The 27911-nt window shown below is 43.6% G+C and overlaps 1 protein-coding gene across 2 annotated transcripts; it reads left to right on the forward strand.

The window, feature by feature from the left end:
- Positions 1 to 227: 227 nt before the first annotated feature.
- On the forward strand, positions 228 to 19203 carry LOC122742382 (zinc finger protein 850-like). 2 transcript variants are annotated; one of them, XM_043986604.1, is made up of 5 exons: positions 228 to 476; positions 2088 to 2133; positions 8403 to 8529; positions 9983 to 10078; positions 15415 to 19203. In XM_043986604.1, the coding sequence occupies exons 2-5, from the start codon at positions 2101 to 2103 to the stop codon at positions 17682 to 17684; spliced, it is 2526 nt and encodes an 841-aa protein (XP_043842539.1). In that variant the 5' UTR covers positions 228 to 476; positions 2088 to 2100; the 3' UTR covers positions 17685 to 19203. The 2 variants fall into 2 exon arrangements, with proteins under 2 accessions (XP_043842539.1, XP_043842540.1); XM_043986605.1 differs by lacking the exon at positions 8403 to 8529.
- The last annotated feature ends 8708 nt before the right edge of the window (positions 19204 to 27911 follow it).

Consider the following 27911-nt stretch of genomic DNA (forward strand, 5'->3'; position numbering starts at 1 on the left):
ATCAGGGTCTGATTTACTCGCAGAGATGACTTTCAGTCAGTCCAGAGCTGCAGCTGGATCCTGGCAGTCTTTCTGCTCTGAAGGAGGAGGAGTCTGGGAGGGAGGGAGGGAGGGAGGGAGGTGGTGGAGGCCCTGGGGAGGAGGAGCCCTCAGAGATGACCGGCCTGGTGGGCGGTGCCCCAGGTGGAGTCTGAGCACGGGGGCGGAGTTTGGAGGCCTGGGCGGAGTTTAAGGCAGGAGAAGGGATCCTTGCAGTGAAGGGCAGGGCTTTGGGAGCAGAGGCGGTCAGAGTGCTGGAGCCTGGCCCTGGGGGTGATTGGAGGAAAGGGGCTCATCGTGAGGACCTCAGGGGCTGGATCGGGAGGTGCTCTTGGGACTAGGAAGAGCCTTCCGGAGCGGGCTGGCGGGAAGCCGGAAGTCTTTGAGCTGAGATCCCTCTGCCTTCCAGAAGCCAGCTCTGTGCTTGCAGATCCCAGGTAGGTCGGGGCCAGGGCCCCCCCCCCCCCCCCCCATCCTGGCTTTTGCTGTCCTTGCCCATTGGGTCTCATCCTGCAGGTCTGCCAGAAGCACGCCTGCCTCCCCGGCCTGGCTCCTGGACCAGCTCCCCTGTGTCTTTTCCAATCACTTCCTTGATATCCTGGCCGACCGTCCTGAGATTTACCGTGGGATCCCACTTTCCCAAACTTCAGACTTTGCCCGTAGGGATCCAGGCATCCGGCTTCAAGCCTTCCCAGCAGGACTCAGGTGGCCTTTCTCCCTGCCCCCACCTCCTGGTTACAGATTCAGTTGTTCTGCCTTCAGACCGGGCCCCCTGTCAGGAGCCACCTTCCTGTCCCCAGACCCCTCCTCGGATGCAGGTACCAAAGCTCTCTCTTGGCTCCCTTTATCTGAATCCGTGGCTCTTGGGCTGCTTCCCTCTCAGATCCCAGGCCTTTGGCTCCCTTGAGGGATTCCTAGCCTGAGGGCTCCCAGAGGCTTCCAGGAGTCCTCCTTGGCTCCTATTTACACCTCAGGACAGAGTCATCTGGCTTTCCCAGGCTCAGCTGTCCACCTGGAACCATTCTGTCCCTCCAGTGTCCCTGATCTCCCTGAGCTATGCCTCCCAGACCCTCCCTCTGCTTCACTGCCCCCGCTTCTGTCAGAGCTCTCAGGTGCCCTGGCAGGGGGCCCAATCCCAGACTGGGTTTTGTCTCCCAGTCTCAGACTTCCTCTGGGCATTCCAGAGCCCTCCCTATCAAGTTTTCCTAGCTTGTCTCCGTCCTATTTTGAGCAGTCTGTTATCTAGATAATGCCTGTGTGTTAGTTGAGGAGAGGGGATGCTGGGAGGGCAGAATACCAGTTGGATGGAGAGCTCTGTGACTCAGGGGTCATTGAGGCTCTGACTGGGTGAACCCCTTCTGCCTCTTGGGTCTCTGTAGAAGAATTGGGAGATGGGTGGGGCAGAAGGAGAGTAGGAGAGGGAAGGGAGTAGTCTTCCTTTTCAGACCATCTTCATTTGTAAGCCTGACCCTCCCCATTTCTGGCTTCCCTCTGTTTGCTGGATCATCTCCCCTGAAGGCAGGACCTGGGTCTTTGTAATTCCCTTGAGACCTCACCCAGTGGAAATTCCCATTGGCCAGCTCTCTCTGCCTAGGAAGGGAGAGGAAAGAGCTCTCCCCTTCTGGGATCCTTCTCTTCCCCCCAGCTCAGTCTGCAGAGGAAATAGGACTGCCCCAAGCAGGTTTTGGTTCAAGTCCTGACACCAACATGGGAGGGAAATTAGAAGTTTTATTATAAGGTACAACAGATAGTAATCCCCCAGAGTATGAGCCCAGAGGCAGTCAGCATGGGATTGAGATTATGGGGTACAGGAGATGGGCTCTTCTGTGCTGAGCTAAAGAAGTGGGGAGGGGCTTTCCAGGTGGCTCCTTTACAGTCTTATGGCTATTGGAAAGGCACAGAATTAAAACATTCCACCTGTTAGTAAGAACTTTTTGTGGGGCCATAAAGGGTGGGGGAAGCAACTTCCTGAAGTAGATAAGAACTAGGGAGAAGATGGAGGAACTTTACAAAATGGAGTCACTTTGGTTGCTTTGCTACCTACACAGGATTGGAGAGAAAATGGCTCCTGGGAGCAGCAGACCCCTGGCCCAGGTGAGTGCAGTCCATCCACAGCCTTGACCAACATGAGCAATCTGATGAATCGAACAAAGTAGTAACCACTCTGCCCTGCTCTCATCTTCTGTGCTTCAAGTTGATTCATTTTTTGTGGCTGAGCTTTCCCTTGTAGCATCTGAAAATCCAGGAATAGGCTTCACATTGGAGCTTTGTCTGGACTGTCCTGGAGTAGAAAAGTCCTGTACCCTCCCCCAGCTCTCTCTTTCAAGGAGGTTGCCTTTTTATTTTAATAAAATAATTTAATAAAATAAATAAAATAAAATAGATTCTTAATAGTATTTGATTTTTCTCAATTACATGTAAAGATAGTTTTCAGCATTCATTTTTGTAAGATTTTGAATTCCACATTTTTCTCCTTCCCTCTTCTCTCCCCAAGACAGTAAGCAATCTGATATGGGTTTATATGTCCAATAAGGTTAAATCTATTTATTTATTTTTTTTTGTGAGGCAATTGGGGTTAAGTGACTTGCCCAGGGTCACACAGCTAGTAAGTGTTAAGTGTTTGAGGCCGGATTTGAACTCAGGTACTCCTGACTCCAGGGCCGGTGCTCTATCCACTGAGCCACCTAGCTGCCCCTAAATCTATTTCCATATTAGTCATGTTGTGGAAGAAGAACCAGAATAAAAGGGAGACCCCCTCAAAAAAGAAAAAGAAAACAAAACAACACATATAGTCAAAATATTCCACTTTGATCTGCATTCAGACTCCATAGTTCTTGTTCTGGATGTGTGGTGAGCGCTTTCCTTCATGTGGGTCATTGTAGAAGAGCTAAGCCTATCATAGTTGGTCATGGCACAATGTCTTTGTCACTGTGAACAATGTTTTCCTGGTTCTGCTCACTTCACTCAGCATCAGTATCATGTAACGTCTTTCTAGGTTGTTCTGAAATCTGCCTGCTCATGATTTCTTTTTCTTTTTAATCATATAAGTGTTTTATTATTTTCTCCCATTTGTCCCATTGTATTTTTTTAAGGAATTGTTTTCTTCAGTCAATTTTTGTGCTTCTTTTTCCAGAGTAACTCTAATTTCCCTCATTTCTTTTTCCACTTTTTCTTCCATCTCATTTGGTTTTTAAAGGCCTTTTTGAGCTCTTCAAATAAGGCTTTTTGGTCTTGAGATGATCATCTTCCCACTTGAGTCTTCACTTGTAGGCATTTTGACAAACTCATCTGAGTTTGAGTTTTGGTCTTCCCCTTTCACCATAGAAGCTGTCAATGGTAAAAGTCCTTTTTTGTTTCTTACTCATAAAGATGAAGTCAGCTCCTGGGGCACAGGGCTCACTGTTACAAGCTTCTTACTGCTCTCAGCTGCCCCACTCTCAGCAGTGTGGAGCTGCTGGTGGGTGGAGCTGCTGGTGAGTTTGCTGAGCCACCCTCCTCTTTCACCCACGTGAGACTGACTTTTCCTGAAGTCTTCTAAATGATCTCAAGTAGGAGGATTGTGTGTCTCTGTCTTTTTGTAGGTTCTGTAGTTCAGAATCTGTTTAGAGGCTTGATTTAATGTTGTTTTTGAGGGAAACACAGGAAAGCTCAGGCAGCTTCCTGGCTTCTCTCAGCCATCTTTGACCTCAATTTTTAAAAACTTTGTGTTCCACCTTCTCTTTCTCCTTCCCCACCTCCTACCCTCAAAGAAACTGGCAAAATTTTTCTGATTACCTGAAACAGAATCCAGGTTAATGAAATATAGCTTTTTTTTTTTAAAGCAATAGGGGAAGCCACCTTTCTCCATTGTTGTTTATTGCTTTCAGTCATATTCAACACTTAAGCCTGTTTACTTTTTTTGGGATAGAGGGTGGTTTGCAAGGCAATTGGTGTTAAGTGACTTGCCAAGGGTCACACAGCTAGTAAATGTCGTGTCTGAGGCCATCCTGACTCCAGGGCCTGTGCTCCATCCACTGTGCCACCTAGGTTTTCTGGTTTGGGATTTTCTTGGCAATTTCCTTCAGCTCATTTTACAGATGAGCAAACTGAGGCAAACAGGGTTAAGTGACTTGCCCACGGTCACACAGCTAGTAAGGCTCTGAGGCCACATTTGAACTCATAAAGATGAATCTTCCTGATTCTAAGGCCAGTGCTCTGTCAACTAGCTAGCCCTTCTCCATCATGGTTACTCTTATTACCAAGTAATTTTACAATGAAGAAATATATGCTGTAGACAAATGAAAACAATCATAAAGCAAAGGCTTCAGCTGTTTTGCCTAGGACACATCATACCTGGAGTAACCTCAAGTCCTCAATGTAATAACAGATAAATCTCCACTCTGCTGGAATCCATATCACAGCATTCAGTGCAGTCCAGAGTCTGATGAATATCTTGTTATATTTGAATTTATTTTATTAAACATTTCCCAATTACATTTTTTTCCCCACAACAAACATTTGTTTTCCATTTACATGTAAGGGTAGTTTTCAACATTCATTTTCATAAGATTTAGAGTTCCAAATTTTTCTCCCTCCCTCCCTTTCCTTCCCCCTCGCAACCAGGTTATATATGTACAATCCACAAGTGTTCTTTTTATCAGTTCTTTCTATAGGGGTGCATAGTAAGCTTCCTCATTAGTTCCTTGGGATTGTCTTGGATCATTGCACTGCTGAGACTAGTTAAGTCATTCACAGTTGCTCATTGAACAATACTGCTGTCACTATGCAAAATGTCCTCTCAGCTCTGCTCACTTCACTATACATTGATGTTCATTAGTCTTTCCAGGTTTTTCTGGGATCATCCTGTTTCTCATTTCCTGTAGCACAAGACCATTCCACTACAATTATATAACACAGCTTTTTCCATCATTCCTCAACTGATGGACATTCCCTTGATTCTCAATTCTTAGCCTCCACCAAGAGTTGCTATAAATATTTTTTGTACAACCCCCCCCCCTTTTTTTTTTGATGGGGCAACGAGGGTTAAGTGACTTGCCCAAGGTCACACAGACACAGTGTCAAGTGTCTGAGGCCTGATTTGAACTCAGGGCCTCCTGAATCCAAGGCCAGTGCTTTATCCCCTGCACCACCTAGCTGCCCCCTTCCCTTTTCTTTTTCATGATTACTATTGTTAACTGTTTCCCTTCCATCCTATTCCTTTCCCCATGATATTTATTCTATTATCCATCTTCTTTCATCCTATCACTCTTCAAAAGGGATTTGTTTCTGTCTGTCCCCTCCCCCACTCTGCCCTTACTTCTTTTGCCCCTCTCTCTTTATCCCCTTCCCCATCTATTTTCCTTGCTTAGAGAGATTACTCCACCCAATTGAGTATGTACATTATTCCCTCCTTGAGCCAATTCTGATGTGATTGAGGTCTTTGAGCCAATTTTGATGAGTGTTAGGCTCATTTACTGCCCAGATTAAATAGATTACTCCACCCATTTGGGTGTGTCTGTTAGTCTCTCCATGAGGCTGCTCTGATAAATTTAAGATTTTTGAGCCTTTTCTGATGAGTGTAAAATTCATTTACTGCCCTGCTCCTCTCCCATCTCTTCTCCCACTCCGTAAGCCTTTTCCTGTTACTTTCATGTAGGATTTCGCTTCTGCCCTTCCCCCTCCCCCCTGGACCCAGGGGGATCGCAGCCAAAACCTGGCCTCAGACACAAGACAGTCCCCCAGTTCCAATTTTTTTATGGTTCTCTGGGGTCTTGTATTTGAAAGTCAAATTTGCCATTCAGTTCAGGTCTTTTCATCACAAATATCTGAAAGTCATCTTTTTCATTAAAGTCCCATTTTTTTCCCCACTGAAAGATAATGCTGAGTTTTGCTGGGTAGGTGATTCGCATTAGGGTAAGGGTTAGGTGATTCTTGGTTGTAATCCCATTTCCTTTGCCCTTTGGAATATCATGTTCCATGCCTTCCGGTCCTTTAATGTAGAAGCTGCTAGATCTTGTGCTATCCTGCCTGGGGCTCCACAGTACTTGAATTCTTTCTTTTTGGCAGCTTGCACTATTTTCTCCTTGACCTGAGAGCTCTGGAATTTGGCTATAATATTCCTAGGAGTTTTCCTTTTGGGATCTCTTTCTGGAGGTGATCGGTAGATTCTTTCAATTTCTATTTTAGCTTCTTCTTCTAGAATTTCAGGGCAATTTTCCCTGAGAATATCTTGGAAGATGGTGTCTAAGCTCTTTCCTTGATCATGGTTTTCAGGTAGACCAATAATTTTCAGATTATCTCTCCTCGACCTATTTTCCAGGTCAGCAGTTTTTCCCAGAAGATATTTCATGTTGCCCTCTTTTTTTATTCATTTGGATTTGCTTTATTGTGTCTTGGTTTCTCATAAAGTCATTTGCTTCCATTTGTTCAATCCTAATTCTTAGGCAATTATTTTCATCAGAGCTTTTGTACCTCCTTTTCCTTTTGGCCAATTTGACTTTTCAAGCTGTTGACTTTTTTCTCATGTCTTTCCTTTATCACCCTCATTTCTCTTTCCATTTTTTTCCTCTACCTCTCTAACTTTATCTTCAAAGTCCTTTTTGAGCACCTCTGTGGCCTGAGACCAATTCATATTTTTCTTGGAAGCTTTAGATATAGGGGCCCTGATGTTGACATCTTCCTCTGAGGGTGCCCCTTGGTCTTCCTTGTTACTCAAACTTTCTATGGTCCTCACCTTTCTCTGTTGGCTCATCTTGCCTTTCTTTTAGCCCCTTCAAGTGGGGCACTGTTTCCAGGCTGCAGTCTCCCAAACTTAAGAAGTCCCAGGTGTATGTATAAGGTATGACTTAAGGAGAATCAGGTTCTTCCCTGGCCCGGCCTGTTTCCTGGTCTTAGATGACCTCAGACCAACTTGCTGATCAACCAGCTTTGTGTGTTGTGGTTGTTAGCTCCGATGAGCCTCTGCACCTCCCCCACCTGGGCCACTGCTACTCAAGCCTACCACCTGGTTCTCAGTAGGGGTGTAAAATCCAAGTTCTGCCTCAGTACCAGCATAGACCCCTGTAGTCTCTTCCCTGCCCAGGGCTCAGCCCTCTCCCCAGACTGTGAGCTTAGTTTCAGACAACACTGGTGCTTCAGCTGATTCAGAGGCTCTGGGGGTCTCCTTCTCTGGTGAGGCCTTCCTGGGACTGGATCTGTGTCAGGGTGACTGTGGAGTTGGGTTCGACTCCTGTATCAGCACAGCAGCTCCCTCCTTCTGACCTTCCAAGCTGTTCTTGGTTAGAAGATGATTTCAGCACATTCTTCTGTGAGTTTTGCTGCTCTGGTATGGCATTATTTGGATGGTTTTTTGAGTGATTGTGTCATGAGATCACTGAATATCTCTTTAGAATCTTGTTCCTGCTTTTAACCTGATAAGACTTTATTTCAGCCATTCAGGAAGATCTTGAACTTTATTCTTTGTTTTTGTTTTTGCAGGGGAATGAGGGTTAAGTGACTTGCCCAGGGTCACACAGCTAGTTAAATGTCAAGTGTCTAAGGCTGGATTTGAACTCAGGTCCTCCTGAATCCAAGGCCAGTGCTTTATCCACTGCGCCACCTAGCTGCCCTCTTGAACTTTATTCTAAGTGATCATATTAAACGTTTTTGCCCCAGGATGCAGTGTGCCTGCTGGTATTTCACTGTGATAAAATAATGGGATTTAGCAGATACTCAAAGGCCCACCTGGAGATTAATCTAAACTGATTGCATTGAATGAGAGTGATTGACTGCTGATTAGCCTGCTTCAAGTTAACTAGATTGTAAGCACATCTGGCTAGCCCTGAAGAAGGTATGGTTCTCACAAGCTAAAAACGTGGAACTTAGCTGGATATCACCTTCAGGTCCAGTGAACCAGTGGATTTGGATGACACTAACCAATCAGCTTGAAGCAGTGTGTAAGGACCGCCTCTGCTCTGGATCTATAAAAAGCTTCCACACTCAGTTTGCTGGGAGTTCATGGTTGAAGCAGGTTTGTGGTGGACTTGAAGAACCCCACCATGCAGGAACTCTCGGTTAGATAGGCCATTTTCTTAACTTTCTGACCTCCCCGTGAATACCTGGTATGCTTTAATAAATGCTTAATGCCCAAAGACTGGTGCTAAAGCTTCTCATTTAAGGCAACCACACATTTAGATTTTAAACTTCACATCACAGACTTTTCTTAAAGTTGCATCAGGCTCTTACTGATGGGTTTCAAGGGTTGATTCTGACTCTCATAAAGGGTATGAGCTTTGGGCAAACCCCTTCTCTATGCTTCAAGTTTCCTCCTGTACATTGATGAGGGCTGGACTGTTTAGTTCTGAAGTGTCTTTCAGCTCTTTCTCCTGTGACTTTTGATGATTTAGGAGACAGTGACGTTCAAGGATGTGGCTGTGGACTTCACCCAGGAGGAGTGGGGCCTCTTGGACCCTCCTCAGAAGGAGTTGTACAAGGAGGTCATGCTGGAGAATGCTCGACACCTGCTCTCCCTGGGTAAGGACGATTCCCTGCAATCAAAGGGAAGATCCTCCTTCCCTCCTGTGCAGGCTCTGGAGCATCTATGAATTATTAGAGACAGAAGAGTGCTGATCTCCAGTGTCCAAGAGAAAGGTTCCTTCTGCTTTCTGTTTCTCCTGTAAAAGTCTTTGCAGTGTGTGAAACCTGAGGGTTCCCTCTGTTGCTGTTGAAGCTGACTCTTACCACTCCTAGTAGCTTCAGGTCAAAGATCTAATTTGTGTTGGAGATTCTCAGACATGGAATTAATCTCAGGAGTTATTTAGTCTCATCTCCACCTGGATGTGAGTTTTGTCTGCCAAGACTGCACACTTCTTGGGCTGCTTTTCCTTGAAACCCCTTCCCTTTGGGATGGGTCTAGTTTCTGGAATATTCTTCCCTTTAACAAGCATGCACTGGTCACTCACAGCTCTGAGTTGTGGCCAGTGTAGCAGGTCTGTCCTCCAGCTTCCTTCTTCCTACCCTACAATTCCAGCAGAGATGGTAGGAAAGAAAGGGAAGGGAAGAAGCATTTCTATTTGTACCTGCTCCTTGCCAGGTGCTTTCTTTCCCATATTGTGTTACTTTGTCCTGACAAGAATCTTCCAAGTTAGGTGATACTATTATCCCCATTGACAGTCCAGGCAATTGAACCAAACAGGTTAAGTGACTTATCCAAGGGCACACAGCCAGGCACTGTCTGAGGCCAGCTTTAAAGTCAGGCATTCCTGACTGCAGGCCCAGGGCTCTCTCCACTGCTGCTCTATCAGCTGCCTCTAATTTCTAGAGAGTGGAAACTCTGCAGTGAGTCCATCCTTCTATGAAGACCTTGATCTTCCCCTAGCCTCTCCCCAAAGCTCCCTAAAATAAATGTTGTGGAAACAATCCTTCAGGCATCCTGGGAACCATCCTGTGGTCCTTGCTTGCATGCCCGTTCATTGGCAGGAAGAAGAGACTGGCAGAGAAATAGAATTTGGACCAATGAGGGTTTCTGGAGTTTGCCTGCAGGAGACGCTCCCCTGGAGTGGCAAACTCCCTGAATGAACAGCACCCAAGGGTTACATAGGTTTCAGGGAGTGAGGAGCAGGGTAGGGGGATGGGGCAAAAGCTGACTCATCAAGATCCCTGTAGCTGGGGCTCAAGGCTGATCTGGCACAATAATAAGCCTTTTACCTGGTTTGGGGGTTAGGAGTTTCTGCCAGAATGGGCCATGATGGAATGTGGGCAGAGGATTTGGCTGATTCTCAGAACATGTTTACAACAGGATGCCGTGGCACATCATGTTCTGGGTTACTTGCTTTATTAGCCCTGAGGGGTGAGTACAGACACATAATTGAATATAATGCAGTGATTCTCAAAATGGAGCAGCTGTGTATCCACACCCCTTTCCCTAAAGGGAAGTAAATCCCAAGCTTCTCTCCATGCTCATCCCCAACTGGTTTTCCCTGCCCAGGGCTTCCTGTTCCCAGAGAAGATGTGATCTCTTATTTTGAGCAAAGGGAAACACCATGGATGCTGGAGCAAGAAGGCCGGAAGCGCCGCTGTCCAGGTGAGTGAGGTGAAAGCAGGTATAGGAGACTTGTCATTACAAGAGGCTTCTATGTGTTGTGGTGAAGCAAGGGCTTGATTTGGGTTCAGGAAGATGTGCCTCGCAATTCTTTGATAGGAAATTTTTAGCGGTGGCCTCCTGGGCCAGTCCCTTGAACCCCATAACCTCAGTTTTCCCATCTGTACAAGGAGGGGGTCGGACTTCATGGCCTTTCAGTTCCCTTCCAGGGATCAATCTATGATCCTATAAGCAGTGTCACTGTTTGTAATTAGGAGCATGAAATTCTCCTCAAAGTGTAAAAGGGGCCAAGGCTTTTCCATATGAGCTCTTAGACCTTCAAGTCACCAAGCACAGAAGGGCCTGCTACATGCCTGGCCCTAAGCACTGGGGACATAAAGAGATACAAGGGCTTTCCCCTACTCCCATGGAGCTCACAGTCTGGCGTGGCAAACAACACACCAACAGCTATGTAGAAGCCCACTATGGACAGGATAAGTTGGAGCTGGTCAACAGAGGGAAGGCCCTAAAGTGAAGGAGGGCTGGGAAAGGCTTAGTGTGGAAGGGGGCTCCAGCTAGGGCTTCAGGGGAGCCAGGGTGGGCATTCTAGCCAACAGGGAGAGGGAGGAAAACCCATGGTGTCAGGACGTAGAGTGTCCTGTTCACAGAACAGAAGGCAGGCCCTCACCACTGGAGTCTAGCATATCTGGGGCAAATGGAATGAAAGAAGCCTGGAGGAGTAGCAGAGGCATAGGGGATGGAGTGCTTTAGCAGCCCCAGAGAGGGTTTTATATTTGATCCTTTTGCTGGGCAGCCACTTACTGGAGGTTAAGTAGGTGGTGACATGGTCAGGTGAGAGCTTTAGGAAGATGAACTCCGCAACTGGGGGGAGGAATGACTGGACTGGGGGAGATGAGGCAGCCAGACCAACCAGCAGGTCCCTAATAACCCAGGTGTGAGGTGAATGGCCCTTGAACCAAGACAGGGACAGTTTGGGGAGAAAAGGGGCTGTGTTGGAGAGATGTCACACTGCTGGAATCACAGGACTTTGGAACAGATTGAACATGGGGGTAGCGGGTGTGACTGTGGGAGTCCAGGCATGCACGGCACTTCCTCTGAGAGCCTGGACTCTGGGGAGGATGCTTCAGAGAACCTTAGGAACATTGGAAGAAAGGATGGTTGGGGGAAAGGGGATGAATTTCCTTCTGGACATGGTAAAAGGAGAACCAGGAGGTAGACGACTGGAGGGAATGAGATTATTTGCACATGTAAAGGGATTTGCTTTAGTGAGCAGAAAGATGATCTTCTTGTCTGATACTGAGTTCAGAGAGGAAAAGAAGGGCTCTGATTCATGTGAGATGAGGGGGATGAGGTAGCTCTTGATAAAGGTCACCCTTTTTAGTGAAATAAGAGACCAAGTTCTCAGGCGAGAAGGTAGATGGAGGGGTTGGAAGCAAGGCATAAGGGAGGCTTGGGGAAGATTGAAAATATTTGGAAAAGCTGCTATGTTGAGAAGCACAGGGATTCAGGGTGATGAGAAAGCACTGCCTTGCCACAGTGGGGCCCAGCTGAGATGACGTACTTAAATTTGTAGTGGACCCAGGAAGCCCGCTTTAAATGATTTTTTTTTTTTCCTCTTTCCATTCAAGAACACAAGAGGAGGAGAGAAGGCTACTGCCTTAGTTGGAAGTCATCTAAGGCTAAGCTTTGCCTAAATCCTCAGCCCAAGTCCCTTTCTGGCTCCATCTGTCTCATTCTTGGAGAACCATTGGTCAGGCTCATGGAGGTGACCACCCCCTGAGTTTGGGGAGCTGGTAGATAGAGACTCCCAGGTGTGCCATGGTATGAGACCCTTCAGGAGCCTAGAAAGGAGCCTCTGTTGGGTCTGGTCAGTTTGCATCAGGCTTAGAACCTGAGAAAGGTGACTACCTAAAGGTGATTAGGTGTAAAAAAGAGCTAACACTTGACTGTGGCCAGAGTATGCATCTGACAACTAGGAGGGAGACCAGAATGTGGGGACTGTGGCCTGGTGTCAGCTGTGGGCCTAGTCAGGCAATTAGTAAACACTGGTTAAGCACCCTCTGTTTTTGGTGCTATGCAAAGCCCTGAGCATACAGGGGAAGGTAAAAGACAGTCCCTGCTTTCACAGAGTTCACAGTCTACTATGCAAACATGGGGATGGTTTAGGAAGAGACAACAGCTCATGAACCTCACTCTTAGCTGATCTCCTCAAAAAGAGAGGGTGCTGGAATGGACAGACGTTTAGTTCAACAGGGAAAGCAAAGAGGGAGTATAATAATGGTTTAAGGAGAGCAGAATGAGGAAAGAGTAGAAATCAAAATAATAATGTTAAAAATAATCGCACACACTTATTCTTCAGTCATTTTTTTCAGTCTTTTCTCATTCTTCCTGACCCCATTTTGGGTTTTCCTGGCAGAGATCATGGAGTGGTTGACCATTTCCTTCTCTACCTTACTTGACCCAAGAGTAAACTGAGGCAAATAGAGTTAAGTGACTTGCCTGTGGTCACACAGCCAGTGTCTGAGGCCAGAGTTGTACTGGGGAAGATGAGTCTTTCTGACTTCAGCCCTGGAATTCTGTCCCACTGTACTAAGTAGGTAGTATTTACAAAGCACCTACTATGTGCCGTGCAATATATAAATATGATTTCATTTGATCCTCATACCTCTAGGAGTTAGGTGCTATTATTATGCCCATTTTATAGATGAAGAAACTGAGGCCTCTCTGACCAGGGTCACAAGACTAGCTGGTTTCTATAGTGAGACTGGAGCAAGGGTCTTCCTGACTTGAGGTCCAGCATTCTACCCATTGGACCACCAGCTGTATTTTGACATTTAAGTAGAATACTGAACCTGTACCTGATTGCTTGCTGCCTCTAGGAGGGAGGAGGAAGGGAGGGAAGGAGGGATAAAAATTGGAACCCAAAGCTATAAACATTTCAGAGATAATTTCACAAATGGAATAACTGCATCAATTTAATTGTAATGTCTAAAAATAACTTTAGCTCTGATTTCTTAAGGAATAAATAAAGCTTATTAGGAGTTTTACCAAGTAAAAAAATAAAATAAATAGAATACTGTAAAAAGCTTCACACACATCTGGGGTGGAAAACGGGACAGTCGGACAAGCTCTCTTGCTGAGGGATGGAAATGCATTTTTTGTTTTTAACTTCTTAACCAGTCAATAAAATGAATTACTGGTTACTATATAAAAGATGCTGACTAGCTGTGTGACCCTGGGCAAGTCACTTAACCCCAATTGCCTCAGGAAAAACAGAGAGTAAATAAAAGATGTATTTTTCTATTGGCTCATCCAAAAGTAGGATATTAAATGATAAATGGACATGAAGGCTAATTGCACATTTTACTTTGTTCTTTTTTTTTAAAGCAGTGTTTATCTTTAGAACCACCTTTGTAAGGATAGAATTCCTTCAGGTTTAGTTTGTGTTTTCTACCACAGGCAAATCAGCAACACTTTTATTGAGACTCTATTGAATTACCTGTCTTACCAACCCATTCTTTTGAGCAGCTGCCAGGGAGACAAACAGTAACATAAATGGAAGATTGGGTCAGATCAGGACATGCCTCGGCATTGCAATGGGTGGCACTTTAAGGTCTGTTTTTGTAGAAAGCTTGTGGGCATCCTGTATGGTTTCCTTATGGCTTCTACCATGCATGCCTGGGAGTCATGGTATTCTGAGCCTGTTACCTCCACAGCCAGTGTGCACACTTATGTAATATCTGAATCTGGTGGTAACAGCTCTGATGAATCGGAATTGCAAGGCACCTCAGGAATGAGAGAACTACTAAGGTGTAATGACAGATGACCAGCGAGGGTTTCTGACAATTTGCACATGTATAAACAACCTTCCTGGAAGTTTGGAAAGAATTTGATGTTGATTAATTAACTGAAAGAATATGTTGCACTTAGTTTGAAGCAGTCAGAGTATGATGTAATCATTGCATGATCACCAAAATTATTATTATATGACTGATCATGATGGTTTGGAATCATTGGAGAAAGAATCCTATTTTGGTTAACATGTGCATGTTTGTTGTCCCAGAGGAAAAATATCTTTGCAAGATATTTGGGCCATTATTTACTGCTTAAGGTGCCATTTACAAATTTTTGGTGCCACCCCTTGGACCACTGTCTAGCACCTCCAAGAGCTTTGTGAACTACTAAATGTGAATAAGGGATGCAAGAGGACTAACAGTGAATCATCCTGTCCACTTCCTTATGAAAGGATGATGGATTCAAATTTGTTCATGAGATATATTTCCAGACAGTTATGTTTATTACATGGCATTCATTAATGTTTTAGTGAGCAGAGACATTTAAAGATAAATTATAAACAAGGAATAAGTAATGGCTAACCCCCAAAATGCAATGAGCTAGAACAAAATATTATGCCTTAGGCAAATGCAAAAAAAGCAGTGCTGGCATTCATCATGTGATTTCATGTACTCCAGCAGAAAAGTCAGATTGAAATTGATCCCCAGGACAATTGCATTATGCTTACTGATAAGTTAGATTATTAAATAACAGGAATATTTACCATATGTGTACCAAATGGCATAATGTTTATGAAGATTGAAAGTGCAAGCAGTGAAAGTGAAGAGGCAAGACTGAAAGTGGAGACAATTTGTCTAGTACTATGACCAGAGCAGGCCCATTCACAAGGTTTGAGTTGTAGTCTTACCTGCTGGTATTTGGGTCAAGACACTCTGAACCATTCTGAATTCATGACCTAAGTTGTGAATGTAATGAGAATGCCAGACCTGCCTATGTTAGAGGTTTGTTGTGAGGACCCAATGTGACTGTGTATGAAGCTCTTTGAAAATAAACTCATTCTCTCTTCTCTGCAATACAATGATGAAAGACAATTCCAAATACCTGTTGATGAAACATTGTCCACCTCTAAAGAAAGAACAGATATTGATGGAACAGAGAGTGAAGCATGCTATTTTTTGCTTCCTTTTTTTTTTTTTTACTGCCTCATGGAGAGGTGAGGGAGGGAGCAAAGGAGGGATAAAAATTGGAACTCAAAGGTATAAATAAAAATGTTTATTACTTAAAGAAAAAAACTATTTTCACATGTTATAAGAAAAAGATTCTATTAAGTAAATATAGTCATCCTTCAGATAGAGCTAATGACAGTTGTAAATGGTTGATTCTACCCATTTAAGTTTGAAGACTTTTCTCTTTGCCTGGGGGAAACAGAATGTAAATCACTTTATACTCTACCAGTAAAGGGAAGGGGATATAATTATATATGTGTGTGTATATGTGAAGGTATGTCTATTTGTTTCTTTTAGGAAAGATCAGGCTTGAAATAAAAGAGGCTCCTGCACAGACAAGCTTTTCTGTGGAAGAAACTCAGCAGCAAAGATGCATGAATAATGGTCCCTCTGACTTTGCTGGGAGAGAAATCTGTGCTGTAAAGGAGGGAATCCACCCTGGGGAGGTAACTTTTGAATGTAATCAGTGTGGAAAGACTTTCCTATCTAGGTTCCGTCTTGTTAACCATCAGAGAATCCACACTGGAGAGGTAAATATTGAATGTAATCAGTGTGGAAAGACTTTCCTATCTAGGTTCAGTCTTGTTAACCATCAGAGAATCCACACTGGAGAGAAACCTTTTGAATGTAATCAATGTGGAAAGAGTTTCACATGGAAGTCCCTTCTTGTTATACATCAGAGAATCCACACTGGAGAGAAACCTTTTGAATGTAATCACTGTGGAAAGACTTTCCCAATGAGGTCCAAGCTCGTTAAACATCAGAGAATCCACACTGGAGAGAAACCTTATGAATGTAATCAGTGTCGAAAGACATTCAGAAACAGAGAAAACTTGACTGAACATCAGAGAATCCACACTGGAGAGAAACCTTATGTATGTAGTCAGTGTGGAAAGGCATTCAGAATGAGACATATATTCACAAAACATCAGAGAATGCACTCTGGGGAGAAACCTTATGAATGTAATCAGTGTGGAAAGATTTGCAAATGGAAGTCTGAGCTTGTTAGACATCAGAGCTCCCACACTGGAGAAAAAGCTTTTGAATGTAATCAGTGTGGAAAGTCTTTCAAATGGAAACCAAGTCTTGTTAGACATCAGAGAATCCACACTGGAGAGAAACCTTATCAATGTAATCAGTGTGGAAAGGCATTCACAATTAGATACATGTTCATTGAACATCAGAGAACCCACTCTGGGGAGAAACCTCATGAATGTAACCTGTGTGGAAAGGCTTTCATATGGAGGTCTGCCCTTTTTAGACATCAGAGAATCCACACTGGAGAGAAACCTTATGAATGTATTCAGTGTGGAAAGACATTCACATACAAGACCAATCTTCTTAACCATCAGACTATCCACGCTGGAGAGAAACCTTATGAATGTAATCAATGTGGGAAGACATTCAGAATGAGAAAGCTGTTCACTGAACATCAGAAAATCCATACAGGGGAGCGACCTCATGAATGTAATCAGTGCGCAAAGACTTTCATATCGAGGTCTACGCTTTTTAGACATCAGAGAATCCACACTGGAGAGAAACCTCATGAATGTAATCAGTGTGGAAAGACTTTCATGACGAAGTCTGAGCTTTTTAAACATCAGAGAGTCCACACTGGAGAGAAACCTTATGAATGTAATCAGTGTGGAAAGACATTCAGCAACAAAGAGAACTTGACTGAACATCAGAGAAACCACACTGGAGAGAGAGCTTTTGAATGTAATCATTGTGGAAAGACTTTCACGTGGATGTCCAGGCTTGTTAGACATCAGAGAATCCACACTGGGGAGAAACCTTTTGAATGTAATAAGTGTGGAAAGACTTTCACATGGAAGTCCAGTCTTGTTAAACATCAGGGAATCCACACTGGAGAAAAACCTTATGAATGTAATCAGTGTGGAAAGGCATTCAGAATCAGACAGGCATTCACTGCACATCAGACAATCCACACTGGGGAGAAACCTTATCAATGTAACCAGTGTGGAAAGGCATTCAGGATCAGACGGATGTTCAATGAACACCAGAGAATCCACTCTAGAGAAAAAATTCATGAATGTAACCAGTGTGGAAAGACTTTCACATGGAGGTCTCAGCTTGTTACACATCAGAGAATCCACACTGGAGAGAAACCTTACGAATGTAATCATTGTGGAAAGACTTTCATATCGAGATCTCAGCTTGTTACACATCAGAGAATCCACACTGGAGAGAAACCTTATGAATGTATTCAGTGTGGAAAGGCATTCACAATCAAGTCCAATCTTCTTAACCATCAGACTATCCATTCTGGAGAAAAACCTTATGAATGTAATCAGTGTGGAAAGACATTCAGAATCAGACAGAACTTCACTGAACATCAGAGAATCCACACTGGAGAGAAACCTTTTGAATGTAATCAATGTGGAAAGACTTTTGCATGGAAGTTCCTTCTTGTTACACATCAGAGAATCCACACTGGAGAGAAACCTTATGAATGTGATCAGTGTGGAAAGACTTTTGCATGGAAGTCCAGTCTTGTTAAACATCAGAGAACCCACACTGGAGAGAAAGTTTCTGAATGTAATTAGTGTGGAATGACTTTCAGAATCAGACAGAACTTCACTGAACATTAGAGAATCCACACTGGAGAGAAATCTTTTGAATGTAATCAATGTGGAAAGACTTTTGCATGGAAGTTGCTTCTTATTACACAGAGAATCCACACTGGAGAGAAACCTCAGGAATGTAAACAGTGTGGAAAGGCTGTCATATCGAGGTGAGCTTGTTAGACATCAGAGAACCCACACTGGAAAGAAAGCTTTTAAATGTAGCTAGTGTGGAAAGACTTTTAAATGGAAGTCCTGTCTTGTTAAACATCAGAGAAACCACACTGGAGAGAAACCTTAGGAATGTATTCAGTGTGGAAAGACTTTCACATCAAGTTCTAATCTTGCTGAACATCAGAGAAGCCACACTGGAGAGACCTTTTAAATGTAATCAGTGTTGAAAGACTTTCACATGGAGGTGCTATCTTGCAAGATATGAGAATCCACAATTCAGAGAAATCTTTTCAATGTAATCAATGTGTAAAGACATGCAGAATAAGATATAATCTCATACTACATCAGAGAATCCATACTGTAGAGAAATCTTATGTAATAACCGTGGGAAAGTTACACAGAAGAACAATCTTAATTTACATCAGAATCTACACTGGGGAGGAACCTCGTGAATGCAATCACTGTGGGAAAGCCTTCAGTGTAAAGTGAAGGGGGGGGGCGCCCTCCCCCCCCCCATTCCTCATCAGAGAATTCATAAGAGATAGGAAGGCCTTCAGTCAGAGTCCATCTCTTATCTTCTCATGAGAGGAATCATACTGGAAAGAAACCTTGTCGATGTGCTCATTGGGGACATGCTTATTTTCTGGAACATTGAGGTTGTTGGTAAAGGTTAAATTTTTTGTCATATTGTAACAGAATGGTGAAACAAAGGAAGATAATGCATGCCAAACCTCCAGCTTGCAAAACAAACAAAAAAGGAGGCAACAGGGTCATGAACTGCAGGATTGTGTGAAAGAAGACATCTGAATGTTCTCAGAAATAGAATGTCTTCGATTTGTGTCAGTATTATGTCAACTGGGGAACAATGTTTGGAGAGGGGAAGATATCAGCATTATTTGACCATGCCCTACTAGTAAATATTGGGGAAAATAAGTCCAAAGCAGCTGTAGAGACAGATGTGACATTACTAAAAGGGTCCAAACAGCCTTCAGTGGCTTTACAATATAACCAACTCCAGTGGTTGATTAGAGAAACTGAAGCTTAGGGATTTGAAAGGAACCTGTGTGAGTTCTCTAAAAAGGTTCAAGACTAAATCCAAGAAGTCCTTCAGTGTCCTTAGTATCCAAACCCTTTAAAAATGAGAGAAATTTTTTTAAACCTCAAAAATCCTAAGAGAGCTGGAGGGGAAACTGATACCTAAAAAGTACAAGGGAATAGTGTGAGTTCATCTAAAGGGTTCTAGGCTTAGAGTACTTGCCCTACTAGTGAATATTGTAGAAAATGTGATTGAAATAAAGTGAAAAACAACATTCTTTACTCTGTGTTCCATCAATATCAATTCGTTGTTTGGAGGTGAATAGTGTGTTTCTTCAGTACTCCTTTGGGGTTGTCTTGGATCACTGTATTGCTGAGAAAAGTTAAGTCATTCAGAGTTCTTCATTAAACAACATTGCTGTCTCTGTGCACAATGTTCTCTTGGTTCTGCTCTCCTCACTATTTATTAGTTCATCCAAGTCTTTCCAGGCCCTTCTGAAGTCTTGTTTGTCATTTCTCAGAGCACAATAATAGTCCATCACCATCATGTACCCCAGCTTGTTTAGCCATTCCCCAGTGGATGGGCATTACTTTGATTTCCAATTCTTAGCCCCTACAAAAAGAGCTGCTATAAATATTTTTGTACAACTAGGTCTTTTTATCTTTTGGAGGATGTCTTTCGGATGTAAACCTAGCAGTGGTTTTGCTGGATCAAAGGGTATGCACAGTTCCATAGCCCTTTGGGTAGAGTTACAAATTGCTCTCCAGAATGCTTGGATATTTTCACAACTCCACCAACAGTGGATTAGTATCACAGCTTTCCTACATCCCCACCAACACCTGTCTCTTTCTTATATCTAGTCACCCCTAGTAGTCCTATTTTTCAGGTTTTAACCCTGATGGAACAGACCCAGTACTGAAGGTCTCAGAGGCTTCTTTCTGGCTCCTGAAGGATGTCATGCTAGGGGATACCTGTTAGTCTCTACCTCCCAGCTCCCTAAAGTGAGGTGGTGGTCACCTACATAAACCTGGCCAACAATTCTCCAAGAATGGGAAAGAGATTGAGGCACAGAAATCAGGAAAGGGACTTGGGCTGATGATTTATGCAAAGTCTAGCCTTGAATGATTTCCAAGTCAGGCAGTGGCCTTCATTCCTACTCATGTGCTACTGAATAAGAGAAAGAAAATCATGAAACTATACTGCCTGGTTCCTTTATACATTTAGGCTCCTTACACTCAGCTGGGCCCTCACTGTGGCAAGGCAATCTTGGACATCTCCCTGACTCCCTATGGCACTCACCACAGCAGCTTTCCCAAATCTTTTCATTCATCCCCAGTCTTCCCTTATGGTTTACTCCCACCCCAACACCTATCCTCACATTCTCATCTGAAAATTTCTTCTCCCATGTCACTGAAAAAACTGGACATTATCCAGGTTTATCTTATCTCATATAAATCAGATGCCTTCTTTTCCTTTTTGGCCCAGTCACAGATGAAAAGATTAGCCCTCTTCTTGCTAAAGCAACCCCCACCCCCACCAATGTGTGCAAATGATTCCATTCTTCCCCTCATCTACCTCAGTATATTTCCTCCTCAATCTATCCCTATTTTTCACTAATTTTTTTTTTTTTTTTTTAGTGAGGCAATGGGGGTTAAGTGACTTGCCCAGGGTCACACAGCTAGTAAGTGTTAAGTGTCTGAGGCCGGATTTGAACTCAGGTCCTCCTGACTCCAGGGCCGGTGCTGTATCCACTGCGCCACCTAGCTGCCCCCTTGCCCTTCATTTTTTTTTTTTTTTTGCGGGGCAATGAGGGTTAAGTGACTTGCCCAGGGTCACACAGCTAGTAAGTGTTAAGTGTCTGAGGCTACATTTGAACTCAGGTCCTCCTGACTCCAGGGCCGGTGCTGTATCCACTGCGCCACCTAGCTGCCCCTTTTCACTAATTCTTACTGCTTTCCTTTGGCCACAAATAAAACCATTTCTATATCAGAGCCTCCCCACAAGTTGCTGTCCAATACCTTTCCTCCTTTTCAGGGTCAAACAGTTGGAGATGGCCATTTACAACTGGTGTCTCCAATGCCTTTTCCGGACTTTGGAACTCTCCAGTGTAGCGCCCAACTTCATTGCCGAACTGAAACTTCTTTCTCCAAAATTACCAACCATCTTGAAATGGCTAAATTCGATGGCCATTCCTCAGTCCTCATCCTTCTCCACTTCTTTGCAGCTTTGACGCTGCCTATCAGCCCCTTCTCGATACTCTCTAGATTTTGGTGACATTACTCTCTTCTCCCATTTATCTTCTACCTTCTCTCCAGAATGAAACATTCTTTCCTGCAATGCTGGTTCTTCCTACTTTCCTAATGCTCTCTGAGGCATCCTCCCAGTGGTCTAGGATCACAAATGGAGTTCACACCTCACTGCCTCTCACTCATTCATCCTCCTTACCCCATATTCAATCTGTTCCCAGGTCCTGTGATTCCCTCTTTGCAGCAGCTTTCCCATATACTACCTTGTCTTCTAACACTGTCCCTTTCTTCATTCAGGCCCTAATCACCTCACAGCTGAGACTCTGCAAGAGCGTGATGGTTGTTCCAGTTGACTCAAATCTCCCCCCCAGTCCAGTCAGTCCTCCATTTAATTGTCACATTGATCTTCCATATGACCACCTCGTCAACACCCTACAGTGGCTCCTTAGTAAATGTAAAATATAATTTATAGCAGTTAAAGCACTTCATCGCCTACCTCTCTGCTACTCTTCCAGGCTTCTTTCATCCAATCATTCCCCATATATGAGATATTTCAGTGGTATGGGCCTCCTTTCTGTTCTGTGAACAGGACATTCCACTTCCTTGACTCCATGAGTTTTCTTCCCTATTCCTGATGCTTAGAATGCTCATCCTGGATCTCCACCTTCCTCAGTCCTACTTAACTTTAGGACCATCTCTGTCTTGACCAGCTCCAAATTATCTTGACCATAGCAGGTTTCTACATAGTTTGTTGGCATGATGTTTGCCACACCGGACTGAGCTCCGTGAGAGCAGGGGATATCTCTTGCATCTCTTTATGTCCCTGGTGCTTAGCACAGGGCCTGGCACAAAACAGGCACTTAAAGATAAGAGATGGTCATTGAAAAGGAGCTAAAAAAAGGCCATGGAGTCCAGCCCCCTCATTTTATAGATGGGGAAACTGAGGCTCAGTGACTAGACCAGGAAACTACTGCTAAGAAATATCTGAAAAAGAATTTCAACTGTGATGATTAGAAATAGGAGAGACATAGTATATAGGTGATTTAATTATTGATATTGTCATGAGGGTATTAGTAAAACAAATCTATGGCAGTCTCAGTGCAAAGACCCCTTCCTTGTATTCAGGTCTCAGTTCATATACTCTTCCACTATAGGAGGGCCATCACCCATCATTCAAATCTAATTGATTGACATGGTTGGAGCTGGATTATATGAAAATGAAGCTTGGGAGGAGCTAGTGACTCAAATAAATATGATGTCAGGGAAAAATGTTGAGACCCCCACCCAGGCAGATGGGGCACAATGGTTCCCACCTAGAACTGGTTCATGCAGGCCAAATCTCATCAGTAAAGACCTTGAGCTCATCTAGATGGAAGAATCTCTTAGCTTGGGGCTGGGTTAGGTTTGGTCCAGTTGAGGTTGGATGAAATCTATGAAGGAGACCTTGGCTTTGAGTGGAGAGAAGTGAGGACTAAGAAGGGATCTCTGGGTCCTCCAAGATACTATTAATCATTATTTCTCACATAATGCAGGTCTTTCTTCCCCCATATATAGCACTTGCTTTAACTGAACACCTGGAGGCCTCTTGTAATCACAGCTTTCATATATACTTGCTTTCAGCTCACCGTGACAGCAGCTCCTCAGGCCTCACTGCAACATCCATGGTGCTTCCCTTTGCTCAAAATAAGAGATCACATCTTCTCTGGGAACTGGAAGCCCTGGGCATGGGGAATCACTTAGAGATGCAGATGGAGAGAAGTCTGTATTTTACTTCTCTGTAGGAGAATGGGAGAGGGTAAGAGAGAGCTCCATTTTGAGGTTTGTCCCATTATGTTCACGCATATGCGTCTATATCCACCCATTAGTGCTTGTAACACAAGTAACCCATGATAGGACGTGTTGTACAAACTTCTGAGAATTTGCCAAACCCTCTGTCCCTTTCCTGTTATGCTCCATTCTGGCAGAAAATCCTAACTCCCAAACTGGGTCCAAAGGGTTATTGGGACAGAGCAGCCTTCAGCCTGATCAGCAGGGGCCTGGGAATAAGACAGTCTGGGCTCAGTGCACCTTCTCCATAGAAGGATGCCCCCATTCTAAATATTCCACCATCTGGAAATTAAAGGGAGCTGGTAGTACAGTGGACAGGATCCTGGACCTAGAGGCAGCTATCCCTGAGTTTAAATCCAGCCTCATACAGTTAATAGCTGTGTGTCCCTTAGTAAGAAACTGTTTGCCTCAGTGTTCTCAACTCTCAAATGGGATAATAATATCACCAACCTTGTGAGGATTGTGAGGGTAAAATATCAAAACATTTAAAAATTTTTACTTTCAACTTATGGAATGAAACAAGCATTTCTTTAACATAGTACAATAGAAAAGATGATTGCAGATGAAACTGTACATCTAGTATGCACAATTTGCTATTCCTTTCAAATAGATAATAAAATTGTCATGTCAATTTTTTCTTCCCTTCCACCCTACCCCCACCCAACCTAGAGATGGCTACCAGAAATAGGTATGCATATGTATATGTGAATATACACATATGTAGAGATAGGTATGTATGTGTATATTTGAATATACATATGTGTAGAAATAGGTATGTATGTGTGAGTACACATGTGTGTAGAATAATTCTACATACATTTCTATTTATCCATTCTCTTTCTGGGTGCAGAGAGCATCTTTCATAAGCCTTGTATAACTAATTCAGGTTATTTTTAATAGTCCAAATAACTTGTGCACTCCAAGTCATTCTTTTTTTTTTCTTTTTTTTTTTTTAGTGAGGCAATTGGGCTTAAGTGACTTGCCCAGGGTCAGTAAGTGTTAAGTGTCTGAGGCCGGATTTGAACTCAGGTACTCCTGAATCCAGGGCCGGTGCTTTACCACTGCGCCATCTAGCTGCCCCAAGTCATTCTTAAAATGATATCGCCATTACTGTAATGTAGAGAAAACACTTGACACAGCACCTGGCAAATAGTAGGTGAAAAGAAATGCTTGTTCCCTTCCCTTCTTTCCCACCCTCTGTGCTTGAATTTGAGGGCAATAGAAAGCATGATTAAGGACAGACTTCCTGTACCAGGGAGAATTAGTGCATTGGGTTACAAATTGGTGCTTATTAAAAAGGAGAATATTCCAAATACTAGACTCATCCCAGAGAGGAAGAGTGGCAAGGAAAAGCTGCCTGAGCAGTTTTCAGAGATCTGGCAGGCAAAATTCATGTCCACGTAGAACTTAGACTACATAACTTCTGGGATTAGTTCCACATCTGAGATGCTTCAACACTGATTTGATCTTTGATCTGCCACTCCCTAGAATTGGTAAGAGACAGCTTCAGGAGCAACAAAGGAGCCCCTCAGGTTCCTATCACACAATGCAAAGCTGTTTTATAGGAAAAACCAGAGGGCAGGAGGATGAGGTGTCTTGGATCCAGGAGACCAGCACTTTTCCCTTTCTAGTATTTCATAAACGTTCCAAACCCTGCATACTCAGGACTGAAGATATTCTCTTTGATTGCTGACTCAGAGTTACCAGGCCCTCGAGCTGACCTATGGTGGTATTGTGGTGGAAGACCAATCTTACCACTAAGTGGGTTGGTGTGGCTGGCCACCCCCTTTACCATGGCATCTGAGCATTTCTCTGAATCTGAGTCTAAATCAAGAAACAGCCCAGAGGGGCAAAAAGGGTCATCTGATGCTCTAATCTGCCTAGATAGCATAGGAGTCCCATGGGGTGTGCCAGAATCTCTCATATGGTGGGTAACTACAACTAAAAATGTAGATTGGAACAAGCAGAGGTCCATCAATTACAGTAGGGATGCAGCACAGGGTATTTCTGAACAACTGGCTGCAACTAGCAAAATGGCTTGGGAAAACAATAGCCCTTGATATGATGTTAGCAGAAAAAGGGGGAGTGTGTGTCATGCTAGGTGGCCAATGCTGCACCTTTATCCCAATAATACCGTCCCTGATGGTTCAATAACTAGAGCCTTGAAAGGCTTAAGTATGCTGGCTGAGGAATTAGCAGAAAATTCAGGGGTTGACACCACCTGGACGGGATGGATGGAATCCTGGTTTGGGAAATGCAAAGGTTTCACTGCCTCAATCCTTCCCACTCTCATTATAGTGGCAGCAGTTTTATGCTGTATCCTTCCTTTCCTTGGAGTGTCAAATCAGAGGCTAATAGAGACTTCTCTCACAGAGGTTACTCCATTTGGGAAAGTAAAGGCAAACACTCAAATGCTAATTCACAGATTTAGACCAAGAGGCAGAGGAGATACTCAATAAATGGAAATGAGAGGAGCCCAGTAGTCAAAAATAAAGAGAAGGGATTGTGAGAAAATGGGTAGTTGTCTCCTCTCAATGTGGATATAAGTCAGTCATGCTCCTCCTGACCTGTTTGTAGGACAAAGGTCTCAGATCCCCTCCTCCCCCTCTGGCTAACAAAATCACATGGTTCAAGGAGCCCTGGTCTCAATAAGGTCCACTCTGGAGTTGTGTCCATATAAGGAAGAATAAGGTCCACTCCTGAGTTATGCCCATATAAGTAAGAGGGATGGGAATACTGCATTCTGATTAGCTAGTTTTTGCACGTAGAGTGTAACCCTTGAGTAATTGGACCAATGATGAAAAAGGGGAGGGTCTATTTGCATTAGAGACTGGGGTTTAAAACAGGTCCTGTGAGCCCCTTTTCTTGGCACCCACTAGCTGCACACTAGGGTACTTCCTTGTCACGAGAGGGAAACATAAGAGCCTTTGTCACATTGCTGCTGAATTCCTGAGAGTTATTGAGAAGAGGATTGCTTTCTCTCCCAGTTATATACTTATGATCATGTAAAACTACCATATTGGTCATTTTGGGCAAGGAAACTTGAATAAAAGAAGATGAAAGAAAGTGAAAAATAGCATTCTTCAGTCTGTGTTCCATCAATATCAGTTCTTTCTTTGGAGCTGGATTGTATGCTTCATTTGCCCTTTGGGACTATCTTGGATCATTGTATTGTTCAGAATAGTTGTCATTGGATTTTGAGAAAAGCCTTTTATATGATCAATTGGAAGAAAGTTGAGAAATGTCTTATTATGGAACACATCCACCTGTGGAATCAGGAAGAAAGGTTGGGTTTTATCTGTGAGGTAGATGGATCTGTGGAGGAGAATGAGAGAGGGTGATAGGAAATTTCTTCCTCTTTAGAGCTGATATATGTGATACTTTCTAAAGAAGAATCTGCAAAGGGATTGTGAGAAGCTGGCAAGTACAGCAGATGGGCAGGGCAGGGAGTGGGAGGTTTTATGGGATCACTTAAAAGAGAACAAAGCTAAAGGAAAGACCTAGGTGATTTCCTGGGAAGATAAAATAAAGTCTTATTTGGATGAAAGCATGGAGAGGATTCTAAGGAGATATTCAACAGGATCTGGAGTGCACTGAGTGGTAGGAGATAGTTTCCAGCCAAGTGAAGAAGAGTTCTCTGCTGTTAAACTGAGGACTAGAGGTCACTCTGCATACAATGCTGTCATCACCAAAACAGCTCATGGCTTGGTTTAATGATCGCCTTCCTTTTCCTATGGCATATGTTTCTTAATGATAATATTTTGCTGTAGAGAAAGAAGAGGTACTAGAAAGGAGGAGGCTTCCTTCATGGAGTAAAAAAAAACAATTCATGAGGAAAATGTTGGTTCCTTTCGGAGAAATAAGTGATCTAAAGACACTCTTGAAGTCCATAAACTTGGGAGAACAACAATCCAAATGAGTTGAGAAGGACCATATATATAGGAGAGACTGGCCAGATCTCAGAAGACCCTAATATTTGGGAAGGGTCATCACTATTCCCAACCTGCTTCAGGTACAACTTGTTTGTGGTGGCTCAGAATTGGAAATCAAAGGAATGCCCATCCATTGGGGGAATGACCAAAAAGGCTGTGGTCTATGATTGGAATGTACTATTTTTGTGGTATAAGCAATGACAAGCAGGATGATTTCAGAAAGGCATGGAAAGACTTGTATGAACTGATGTAGAGTGAAGTGAGCAGAACCAGGAGAACATTGTGCACAGAGACAGCAATATTGTTGGAGGAAGAACTATGACTTAACTATTCTTAACAAGATAATGATCCAAGACAATCCCAATGAAACATTCTATCTACCTCCAAAGAAAAAACTGATATTAATGAAACAGACTGAAGCAAGCTATTTTTCACTTTCTTTCGTTTTTAAAATTTTTTTCAAGTTTTCTTGTCAAAGATGACTGACATGACAATGTTCTACATAATCATACATGTAAAACCCATATTGGCTTGCTGCCTCAGGGAGGGGCAGGGGAAGGAGGGATAAAAATTGGAACCCCAAAGTATGAGTAAAAATGTTTATTACATTCAAAATAAATTTTACGAATAAGAAAACACAGACTCCCCTCTAACCCTCCCCCACCCCCCAAAAACACCTCAAGATAAAGAAAGAAAGAAAAACAATGCTTCAATCAGTATTCAGACAACCTCAGTTCTTTGTCTGGGGATGGATCAGTTTGACACTGTAGACTGATTCTTACAGTTCCTAACCCTGTGCCCCTCAGTGTATTTTGCATCAGTCAGTCCAGAGCTGCAGCTGGATCCTGGCAGTCTTTCTGCTCTGAAGGAGGAGGAGTCTGGGAGGGAGGGAGGGAGGGAGGGAGGTGGTGTCAGCCCTGGGGAGGAGGAGCCCTCAGAGATGACCGGCCTGGTGGGCGGTGCCCCAGGTGGAGTCTGAGCACGGGGGCGGAGT

Source organism: Dromiciops gliroides, chromosome 2 (assembly GCF_019393635.1).
Source record: "Dromiciops gliroides isolate mDroGli1 chromosome 2, mDroGli1.pri, whole genome shotgun sequence".
NCBI classification, from domain to species: Eukaryota; Metazoa; Chordata; class Mammalia; order Microbiotheria; family Microbiotheriidae; genus Dromiciops; species Dromiciops gliroides.

Coding starts and splice junctions, on each gene's coding strand:
- LOC122742382 (XM_043986604.1), top strand. CDS start 2,101: ATGGCTCCTGGGAGCAGCAGACCCCTGGCCCAG. Junction 8,530..9,982: donor TCGACACCTGCTCTCCCTGG/GTAAGGACGATT, acceptor TTCCCTGCCCAG/GGCTTCCTGTTCCCAGAGAA. Junction 10,079..15,414: donor CCGGAAGCGCCGCTGTCCAG/GTGAGTGAGGTG, acceptor TGTTTCTTTTAG/GAAAGATCAGGCTTGAAATA.